General features: G+C 46.2%; 1 protein-coding gene across 1 annotated transcript in view; it reads right to left on the bottom strand.

Annotated features, from left to right (window-relative positions):
• Window positions 1-2313: 2313 nt before the first annotated feature.
• Window positions 2314-11624, bottom strand: part of LOC135891758 (keratin, type II cytoskeletal 5-like) — a 14272-nt gene continuing 4961 nt past the window's right edge. The window contains exons 4-9 of the mRNA XM_065419422.1: window positions 10721-10816; window positions 10380-10544; window positions 6548-6673; window positions 3705-3925; window positions 3278-3312; window positions 2314-2630 (exon numbers count right to left, since the gene is read on the bottom strand). Coding sequence (XP_065275494.1) covers window positions 2314-2630; window positions 3278-3312; window positions 3705-3925; window positions 6548-6673; window positions 10380-10544; window positions 10721-10816 — 960 coding nt within the window. The remainder of the gene's footprint in view (window positions 2631-3277; window positions 3313-3704; window positions 3926-6547; window positions 6674-10379; window positions 10545-10720; window positions 10817-11624) is intronic.

The following is an 11624-nucleotide window of genomic DNA, read 5'->3' as shown; positions in this document are numbered from 1 at the left end:
GGCCTTCCACTAATGCATATTGGGGCTTCCCAGCTTTCTGGCCCCTTCTCCAAAGAGGGGGTGGGGAGCGAGTGGTCCCTACTCAGAGGGCTCCCCTAGCTTTGCTTCCCCTCCTTCTGTCGCTCTCCCCCTTCCTTTCCAAACACTGTCTTCCTGTGCTCTGTTTAAGCCCCTTGACTGGTAATGGGCTAATTAGCTCATTTGCTTCCTAACCCAGGTCTGGCCTGGTAACCAGGCACACCCCTGATCAATTAGGCCTTCTTCCAGGGAATCTAATTAGTGCTAATAGAGATCAGCCTGCTGACTCAAGCTCCATCTCGAAGAACTCTGCCACAAGGGTCTAAATGCAGTGCCCTCTGGCAGGAGGTGCTTTGCACAGCTGAGCTGACAAAGCAGAAATTTGGACTAGTTCCTTTACAGCAGAGGTCGCCAAACTGGAGCACACACACACACCCCTTGGGGGGCACAGAGGAATGTTCGGGGGGGCGCAGCTGGGGCCTGGGCCAGACCCCATGGTGGGTGGGGAGGAAACACCACCTAGATCCTCTCCTGGCCTGGGGATCTTCTCCCTGCCCCGCACCTGGACCCTGGAGGGGGGACAGGGATAAGGGGGGGCGTGACCCTGAAAAGTTTGGGGACCACTGCTCTACAGGCAGAAGGGTGGGTTTCCTGACACAAGTTTTCACAGCTGAGAGGCACAAAGAAGATGAGCCTGTGAGGGGAACGCCAGCAACTGTGACAGCAACACAAAGAACTCATCATGGGGAAAGAAGGCAAACTCTGTTGCCTCCGTACGCTCGCTGCCTTTATCTTCGTACTCTCTGGGCCCCTAAGGAAGCATATACGAGACAAAACAATAGAGATTCAAATAGCCACCTGAATCACCAGCCATTGCTCATGCTGGCTTCATGGTACTGATAATGTCTTCCATTGAACGTCAATGGGAGTTAGGCACCTAACTCACTTAACAGTTTGAGTAAATCCCGCTAGATGTCTGGCTGCCCCTTTAGGCACCTAAATACCTTTGGGAATCTGCTCCTCGGGAGCTTAAGTCTCATGGAAAGTCAATGGGATGTATGCGCCTATGTTACTTGTGAAAATGGGACTTACACTACAAAGTCCCCCAGGTGCTTTTGGGGGGGGAGGGATAGCTCAGTGGTTTGAGCATTGGCCTGCTAAACCCAGGGTTGTGAGCTCAATCCTTGAGGGGGCCACTTAGGGATCTGGGGCAAAATCAGTACTTGGTCCTGCTAGTGAAGGCAGGGGGCTGGACTCAATGACCTTTCAAGGTCCCATCCAGTTCTAGGAGATAGGATCTGGTGGGTAGTGTAGACATACCTTAAGTTACCCCAGTGCAACAAAAGACTAGCCCAACCAGCAGTTTAAGGCAACAGCCTAGTTTAAAAACTCAGCCACATGACATTAATGACACAATGCAGTTTATTGGTGATGCACAGAGTGAAAAGCCGCAGGTCCTTTAACAACGAGGGAAGAATAAGGCAACGTTGTTACATTTTATGAACATCACACAGGAGTGGGCCCGCAGAAAGGAAGTAGTAGGGATGTGTTGACTCATGGCCTCTATTAACGTTCATGATGCTAAATGGGTGGGATTCATGCCCTCTGCGGAAAGCCAGTACAATGCACCATATTCCTTGTCCTGACCAAGCCCTGAAACACCTGTGAGCTGATGCAGTGAAATTCAGGAGAAAGTGGCGGAGTGGAAAAACCCAGGGTTACTTCATGAGTGTGGAAATAACCTTGGACATCCACAGCAACCAGAACGCTGAAAACGTAGGGCCTGATTCTGATACACTGGCGTAACTCAGGACTTTGTCTGCTGAAGTCAACGGGCCTGATTCTCTGCTATCCTGCACCCTGTGCAGTTATTTACAGGGTCTCACACACATATTGCACCATGGCAGGGCAACGGAGAATCGGACGTGATGGAATTACCCCAGTGCAGGACAAACATAAGGGAGAGGAGAATCAGGCCCCCGGTCACTACACTGGAGTGAAGTTGGTGCAGTTGACAAAAGAGCCCAGTCCTGAATGAGGCAAAGCTATAGGGAAAGTATATCAGCACTTCTACGGTTATCTCAGTTTTCCAATGAGCAATGGGTCAGATGCCAACTCTACTCTCTCAGTTACTCCCATTCAGACCTATTGACTTCAGTACAACTGAGGGCAAAATTTTGTCCCAGGATGAGGGGGTTTTTCCCCATGAATGTTGAAAGGTGGGGTGGGAGTTCCCGTCACCAAGCAGCAAAAACCTGGGTTAATTCAGAGGTCCCTGAGTTGAGTTTTTATGCTTTATCTAATTAATTTTTTGCTTGATGAAGAGGATGTTGAGACATATTTTATGCTAGAGCTGCTTCCCCCTCCAGAGGTGACCCCCCCTCCATAGCCAAAACTGCTTCCTCCTAAACCAATCCCACTCCCGCCAACACTGATCCCACTTTTACCACCAATTCCAAAACCACTCCCGCTGCCAATTCCAAGGCCGAGACCACCTCCGCCACCACCAAGACTGAGGCCACTTCCACGACCTCCACCTCCTCCACCAAGGACATATCCGCTTCCAACTCCACCACCGCTGCCAGCTACGCTGGTGGTGCTGCTGACCACAGCTGCAAGAAAAACATCCCTCTGGTTATTCAGGGAGCAGCTTGTGATTCCCAAAGAGAGACAAATTCTGGTGTTACATCTAATTAAGCTGGTTGAAAATTTTCTGCCACTGTTTTTTGATGGAAATTTGGGGTTTTGACCAAATAAAATTTTTCCTTGGAAAATTGCAATTTTTCTTTGAAAAACCAAATGCCTGAAAACCAAAATATTTAAATTCAGAATTGCTGCTGAAGTGCCTCATGGGAGTTGTAATTCAGACATGTGCCTCATGTCCCCATTCCCCTCTATGGACCAAGCTCCACAGCTGGGCTACAGCTCCCATGATGCACCATGGCCAAGGACTTCATCATGCACAGCCTCTGTTCACCAAGAGAGGAGACCATGGTGCATCATGGGAAATGTAGTCCAACCAGGGAACCCTGCCTATACAGGAAAGTGGATGTATGAGGCACCCAAACTACAACTCCCCAGAGGTATTGTGGTGGCATTTCTGAATTGAATTTCTTCAGGTTTTGGCTGAAATATTTTGTGTTTTTTTTTGTTTTTTTGTTTTTGCTATTCTGGCCAAAATATCAAAAATACACACATCCCTTCATTTTCGGATCAGCTCTAATTCTGACAAATGAAGGTGAATCCTTGAGATACTTACAGATGCTCACAGGATCAGCATATTCTCCAGACATCCTGTCGGGGAAAGAAAAGTAATTCATATAAATCACCCCATAACTCACTATAATACAATTACTAAACTTTGAAATGTAGAGGGCTTAAATGCTTCCCAAAAGGACAAGGGGTCTGATTCTCATTCACACTAATTATGACAACATTTGCAAAAGATCTCAAGGGCAGATTTTCAAGGGCTCCGCACCCAAAATTTTCATACGAACCCAACATCTCGTGATCAGTGGAACTAGAGTCAAAGGACCAATGTTCCCTGCCAGGACTTTTATTGGGAAGACACCAGTGGAAAAGGGAATGTGGCGAGTTAGTCTGGAAGCAACTCAGCCACATGGACAGAAACTTTGCTGATTTATCCAGCCCCATAATTACCATACACTTTTGTGTATTGCACCTACCTGCATTCTTCTCCCTCCAGCAGTTTCCTGTAGGTGGCGATCTCGATATCCAGGGACAGCTTGACGTTCATCAGCTCCTGGTAATCACGCAGCAATCGAGCCAGTTCATCCTTGGTGGTCTGAAGGGCATTCTGAAGATCAGCGAGCTTACCCCGGGCGTCTTTGAGGGCCAGCTCCCCGCGTTGCTCAACATCAGCAATGGCCGTTTGCAGCCCAGCAATCTGTAAGGGACAAATCATGAGATTCTAGTATTGGGAATTGTGACAAGGCTCATTCATGTCTGTGGAATGAGTCTGGAGATGATACTTATGCTGACGCCCCTATCCTTTGTTTGGCTTTGGAGTTGTTTCTTATATAAGCTTGCTTAAGTGATGTTTTATAGGTTGCTATGTGGGTGATGTTTTGAACATAGGATGTGCCTAAATTGGACCACCATGGATATAAAATATCTGCTGCCGAGAGGCAGTCAGAGAAAAACAGGAGAAAGTCCATGATATCGAGTAAAGAGTGTAGTAACCTGGTCACGTGTGCATGATCAGTGGTAACGAACCAACTGGAAAAGAGCAATAATCAGATGAAAACAGCGTGGGCAGCAAACGTCCTGCAAACTGAGGCTTGCGCAGGTGTATTGTATGTGTGGCATAAAACACGTAATACTGTACTTGATGGTGATTGGAAGAGAACTGATGGATATGTAATTTGGATGTGTCTAAAATGTGGTAGACTGTAAGGGGTAGTCAGAGGTACGTAGGAGAAATCAAGCATGATCCACCTACGCCACAAGAGAAGGCAACTGGCCATTGTCTTTTTTCTGTATATCTGTTGTTCATTGCTTTAGTAGTAATTGAAATCACAAGGCATGCTTTTGGGTCAAATAAAGGTTTGAATTAATAAACCTAAGAGTATGTCTACACTTAAAACGCTAAAGCGGCATAGCTATGCCGCTGTAGCACTTCAGTGTAGACGCAACCTGTGCTGACGGGAGGGGTTCTCCTGTCGCTGTAGTTAACCCACCTCTCCGAGAGGCAGTAGCTTGGTCGATGAAAGAATTCTTCCATCAATCCAGTGTTGTCTACACCGGTGGTTAGGTCAGAATAGCTACGTCTCTCAAGGGGTTGGATTTTTCACACCCCGGAGAGATGTAGTTATACCGATGTAAAAATCCTAGGGTAGACCAGGCCTGAGTGTCCAGCAGCCAGTGTCACCCAAAGGGCAAGCTATGTAGTTAGTGGATTTCTAGCCCCTTGGATTTCTTTCTCTCTTCACAGTATAGAAGGAAGGACATGGGTACCCAACTCTTTAACCATTTTCATTCCCGATTTCTCAGCCTTCTATGAAATATCTCTAAGATCCTGGCAGAGAAACACCTGCAAACAGAAGGCTTACTACTGGGAGCAGTTCCATTGAAATTCTTAGGGCAGATCTACACTATGGGGTTAAGTCCACCTAAGTTATGCAACTCCAGCTACATGAATACGTAGCTGGAGTTGACGTAGCTTAGGTAGACTTATTGCAGTGTCTACATCGCGCTGGGTCAACGGGAGAAACTGTCCCTTATGCTTCCCATTATGCTTTACCTTATGCTTCCCATTCCTGTGGAGTACCGGAGTCGATGGGAGAGCAATCTGCAGTCGATTTAGCGGGTCTTCACTAGACCTGCTAAATTGACCCCCAGTGGATCAATTGCCGCAGCGTAAATCTACAGTATGTGTAGACATACCCTTAGGATAGAAAGCACTATGGATAAAATTCTCAAAAGCACCTGATTTAGGAACCTAAGCCCCATTTTCTACAGGGATGTAGGCCCAGATCCAAAAAGGTACGTACCATTGATTTCACCTTCCATTGATTTCACCTGGGCTCATTTGAAAATGCCTCTGTCAGTGCCTAAGCCACTTTTGAAAATGTGACTTAAAGTTCTAACTTACTCAGACACTTTGGAAATTTTTGCCTTTAGGTGCTTTTGAAAGGTTTACCCTACATTCCTTACTGTTGTAAGGGTCAGATCCTGCATATATAACTGACTGAATTATGCAGTTTCCAGGAGTTCTGATGTTTATTATTGGTTTTTAATGGTGACATATACCAATCCGGATCATGGAGGAGAGTGTGTTTTATTCCATACCAAATGACATTCCTTTCAGAATGCCAGACAGCACTGTTTGAGATACCTGTGAATATTCTAAGATGCCTTGAAATGTCAGAATAGTTTTGCACTTAAATATAATGGGCCATATCCTCAGCTGGTATAAATCAGTGCAGCTCGATTGATCTCAATGAGTCAAAAAACCACAGAAATGTAGGGCTGGAAGGAACCTTAAGAGGTCATCTAGTCCAGCCCTCTGCACTGAGGCAGGACCCAAGTATACCTAGCTACATCAATTTTTATCAGATGAGGATTTGGCCCAGAGAGCTTAAACGGAATCCTTTGACTTTAGCAGTTCCTTACATACCAGAAAACGAGTATTTCTAACCCCAAGCATTCAAAAATCAAGAGTTAGGTCCCCAAAAATCATAAGACTTGCTTGAAAATCAAACGTTTTTTTATGTGTCCAGGTTTTTGAACCTTTATGACATGATGGAGACTCATTTCCAAGCTTTACTCTGCAACCATGAGAGCTAGAAACTTAGTTAAAAAACAAAATAAGTAAATAAATAAATAGAAGTAGAGATTCTCAAGAAATAACTAGACTACAAGAGCCAGGGCTTTAAGAAAAACACCAGATATCACAAGAGTTGGCAACACAGAGAGTAAGTATCACTCACAAGGTTACGGAGCTCATTAAAATGGTCTGTAATAAACACCACAAATCATGTCGATTCCATATCAAGATCTTTCCCACCTGTTTTTTCACACTATCTATTTCAGCTTTCAGCCTCTGGATCACCCGGCTCACTTCAGAGATCTCGTTCCTGGTGACCTTCAGGTCTTCACCGTGTGTCGTGGCCGTGACCTGAAGCTCTTGATACTGAAAGATACAAGCCATAAAGTCATTAGAAAAGATTTTCATAACTGGAGTTGAAGACATGTTTCAAATTTCCAATTTCAAATTGAGAAAAAATTAATGCAATTTTCCCTCTGTTTTTCTACCAGTTGGATGATTTTTTGTACGCTGTTGAAAATTATCTAAGTTTTAACATTTTTCTATTTTTTTCCCCATATTTAAAATAAATAAATACATTGGAAGAGGAACTAGGGGGAGATGGAAAAAAATTGCAGTTTCTTCCAACCAGCTGTCAGCATAATATCAAAGGAAACGTTTACCAATGTGTGTGAGATGTTCAGATCATAGAGTCATAGATTCTACGGCCAGTAGGAACCACTGTGATCATCTAGTCTGACTTCTTCTATAGCAGAGGTCACAGAACTTCCCCCAAATAATTCCTAGAGCAGATCTTTCAGAAAAACATCCAATCTTGATTTTAAAATGGTCAGTGATGGAGAATCCACCACGACCCTTGGTAAATTGTATCAATAGTTAATTACACTCACCGTTAAAAATGCCTTATTTGTAGTCTGAATTTGTCTAGCTCCAACTTCCAGCCATTGGATCATGTTATACCTTCCTCTGCTAGACCATTGTTAAATATTTGTTCCCTGTGAAGGTATTTATCGACTGTGAGCAGGTCACCCCTTAATCTTCTCTTTGTTAAACTAAATAGATTGAGCTCCTAGAAGGCATGGAATCCTTCAATCATTCTCGGGGCTCTTCTCTGAACCCTCTCCAATTTATCAGCATCCTTCTTGAACTGCAGGCACAAGAACTGGACACAGTATCCCAGCAGTGCTCCTCCCAGTGCCAAATACAGAGTTAAAATAAACTCCCTACTCCAGTGGTCCCCAACCTTTTCGTGGCCAGTAGCACATTCATGTTTTCAGAAGAGTGTGGTGGGCGCCAACAATTTTTCAAGGCTTATTTTGTATTTGTACATTAAATAATACGAAAAACATCATATTTAATATTACATAATATATGAATCCAGAGAGAAGAGAGAAGCCGCGAGGACAGAGAACACTGGCGCCCGCAGCCCCGGAGTACTCTGTCCCCAGCAGGCGCGGGGCCCCGGCTTCTCTCCCCTGCTGGGCACTAGGCGGGCCCCGCGCCTGCCGGAGACAGAGAACACCGGCGCCCGCAGCCTGCAGCCCCGGAGTTCTCTTTCCCCAGCAGGCACGGGGCCGCGGCTTCTCTCTGGCGCCTGCCAGGGACCAAGAACACCGGCGCCCGCAGCCTGCAGCCCCGGAGTTCTCTGTCCCCGGCAGGCACGGGGCCGGGGCTTCTCTCTGGCGCCTGCCAGGGACCAAGAACACCGGCACCCGCAGCCTGCAGCCCCGGAGTTCTCTGTCCCCGGCAGGCACGGGGCCGCGGCTTCTCTCTGGCGCCTGCCAGGGACCAAGAACACCGGCGCCCGCAGCCTGCAGCCCCGGAGTTCTCTGTCCCCGGCAGGCACGGGGCCGCGGCTTCTCTCTGGCGCCTGCCAGGGACCAAGAACACCGGCGCCCGCAGCCTGCAGCCCCGGAGTTCTCTGTCCCTGGCAGGCGCGGGGCCCCAGCTTCTCTCCCCTGCTGGGCACTAGGCGGGCCCCGCGCCTGCCGGGAACAGAGAACACCGCGCCCGCAGCCTGAGTTCTCTGTCCCCATCAGGCGCGGGGCCACGGCTTCTCTCCCCTGCTGGGCACTAGGCGGGCGCACATAAATACCCCGGTGGGCGCCATGGCGCCCGCAGGCACCGCGTTGGGGACCACTGCTCTACTCCTACTCATGATTCCCCCGTTTATGCATCCCAGGATCACATTAGCTCTTTTGCCCACAGCGTCGCACTGGGAGCTCATGTTTAGCTGCTTATCCACCGCCATCCCCAAATCTTTTCCCAAGTCACTGCTTCCCAGGATAGAGTCCCCCAGCCTGTAAGTATGGCCTGCAGTCTTTATTCCCAGATGTATATGTAACCCACACACCTTCTGGGTGGGGTATTCTGTCCCATCTAGTGGCATCAAGACCACTTGGAGAGAGAGAGTTAATGAGTCTGCTTTACAGCCTTAGCTAAGGGCCATATGGCTTGTAGCTCATGCACTAAGCTCCAGAGACCCCAGGTTCGATCCTGCCTGCTGACAACCGGGGTCTGTCGGCGTTACATATACATTAATATTAAAACACGTGTTTGCTTACACTCTGTTTACCAAGCCATCTGAATCAGTGACCTCTCCTCTTCCTTATTTACCCCTCCCCCAGTTTGTATCATCTGCAAACTTTATCAGTGATCATTGAAAGTTTTGAAAATTTTATCCTCTGTCTTTATGACAGTTGGGCAGTGGATGGAAGCTCCATTTCATGAAAGATTTGAGGTTTCAAAATTAATTCTCCAGGAAGGCAAATTCCAAAAAAATATGGATTGGGGATGATTGAAACATTTGTTTTTGAAAAATCCAAACATTTCGTTTTGATTTCCAACGGTTTCTTTTGTAATATATTATATCATTTTAAAATTGAAATGAAAAGCCCTTTCACCGGGAAAAAATAATTGAAATGTTTCAGTCTGACCATATTCAAACTTTTTCCCCCTCGGTTTTCTTCCGACACGAAATTCAGGTGAACTTGACCTGATTTTGTGAAGTGTTTTGATTTTGGCTGAATGGCATAGTCCAAAGGAGTATGGTTCCATCAGAATTTCTCCAAACAGTCTTTATGTTCGTTTCATAATGCATCTAGCACACTTTTAGGCCCCACGTGAACAAATACTTTAATAACAGTTACTAAGCAGTGATATGACTGACACATTAATATATGAATTAAGTGGGGTAGAAAATCCATATGGGTCCCCTCACTTATCCAATAGGGATCATGTAAGGACATTCCAAGGAAATCGTATTTTGACCCCAGAAAATGAGAGCACAACTGTGGAAGTTGAGGCTGATAGGATTAGGATGGGTTGATATGCTGAGGAGCGCCATGGGTAACCTCCACTGGAAAAATCTGGCGTGTAGTTACAGTTTACTAGACTGACAGAGCTATTGTCATTGAGGACATAAGCGAGTGGCTGAGAACTTGGTTCTATTCCCATCTCTGCCACTGCCTTGCTGTGGGACCTTGGGCAAGGCATTTGGCCTATCTGTGCCTCAGTTTCCCCATCTATTATAAAGCCCTATGCAACTTATGGATGAAAAGCTGTGGATAAGAGCTAGCTGGTGATACACCAGTTCCAACTGGGTCTTGCCAGAGCCTGTTAGATTTACAGAGTCATAGAGTTTAAGACCAGAAAGGACCACAAAATCATCTAGCCTTACCTCCTGTATATCACAGGCCACCAGCCACACCCAACATTCATTAAACCCAGCAACTGAAATTAGACCAAGGTATTGCCGCCCTCAGGAGACTAAACTCTTAAAGGTACAGTTCCCTACAGTAGGCACATTTATTATTTAAACCGGTGAGGACAGATCATTTTGTGGTTAAATTAATCAGTAGAACTGGGTTCTATGCCTTGCACTGACACTGATCTCCTAGTTGACTTTGGGTAGGTCACTGTCCCACTTTGTTGCCTCAGTTTCCCCATCTGTGAAATGGTGATAATGAAGCTGGCATTCTTTTGCTATGGATTCAAAGCACTGGGTCACAGCGACCTATGAGGAGAATTCTCAATCTACTCTTATATGCTCCATAGCAGCATGATGACTCACCCTACTTTGGTACCAAGCCTCTGCCTCAGCCCGGCTCCTGTTAGCAATGTCTTCATACTGAGCTTTGACCTCGGCAATGATGCTGTTCAGGTCCAAATCTCGGTTGTTGTCCATTTGCAGGATGACGTTGGTGTCTTTGATCTGTCCTTGCATCTGAGCTAGTTCCTGTAGGTAACACAGCACTGGACATAGTATTCCACTAGTGACCTCACTCATTCCAGGAGTTGCATCATGCATACATAAAGCAGAGAAAAATGTGACGGGTCTTTCAATTACAACATTGTCGTTGGGAAAAGAGCAATGTGGTCTCATGGGAAGGAGCCAGTGAATAGGAGCCTTACCGCTTCATAGACAGCTCGCAGGAGGTTTATCTCATCAATGAGGGAATCCACCTTTGCTTGAAGCTCCATTTTTTTCATGTAGGCAGCATCCACTTCCTGAAAAAAAAAAAAAAAACACCAAATGTTGGGACAATGCTACCGAGGACAAGAGCTATTGGGTATGAGTCTGACCCCGTTTACACTCAGGGGTTTGTCTTCACTGCAAAAGTTACTCCACTTTAATTACTAGCTCAGGTGAGAGCAGCCATCCTGGAAACAACATTAACCAACCCAGAGCTGTAGCCTTTAGCTGAGTCCCCACTGCATTACTAGCTTGAGCATCGATAACACTTCTGCTTCAAAGGGGGGAGGGATAGCTCAGTGGTTTGAGCATTGGCCTACTAAACCCAGGGTTGTGAGTTCAATCCTTGAGGGGGCCATTTAGGGAACTGGGGTAAAAATCTGTCTGGGGATTGGACTAGATGACCTTCTGAGGTCCCTTCCAACCCTAATATTCTATGAAACCCCACCCACAGACCACTTAGGTCAAGTTTAAAACGCTAGAGATTTGTGTGTGTGTGGACAGGAATCGGATTGGGGCAACACGTGAGACATACCTAGAGCTAACACTGCAGTGAAGGCACAACCTAAAACTGCTTTATACCAGTCTGGCCCACTAAAGCAGTGTAAAGGGGTCTTTGTGCAAATGACTCAGGCCTAGGAGTGGAGTTATATTATCTTTGAGTTTGGTACCAAAACATCTTTGGGGATCGGGGTCTCAGTTACTGCTGATGTAACTGAGAGCTGAATTTGGCCTTTTAAATGTTTGGGCTGCATTTTCCACTGAGGTTCTGTTTATAAATGGTTAACAGATGTTATAAGCGTGTTCCAAACATGTATTGTTGGTGGTTATAAGCACTTTGGT

Source organism: Emys orbicularis, chromosome 19, assembly GCF_028017835.1.
Source record: "Emys orbicularis isolate rEmyOrb1 chromosome 19, rEmyOrb1.hap1, whole genome shotgun sequence".
NCBI classification, from domain to species: domain Eukaryota; kingdom Metazoa; phylum Chordata; order Testudines; family Emydidae; genus Emys; species Emys orbicularis.
This window is presented reverse-complemented; position numbering and strand designations above follow the sequence as displayed.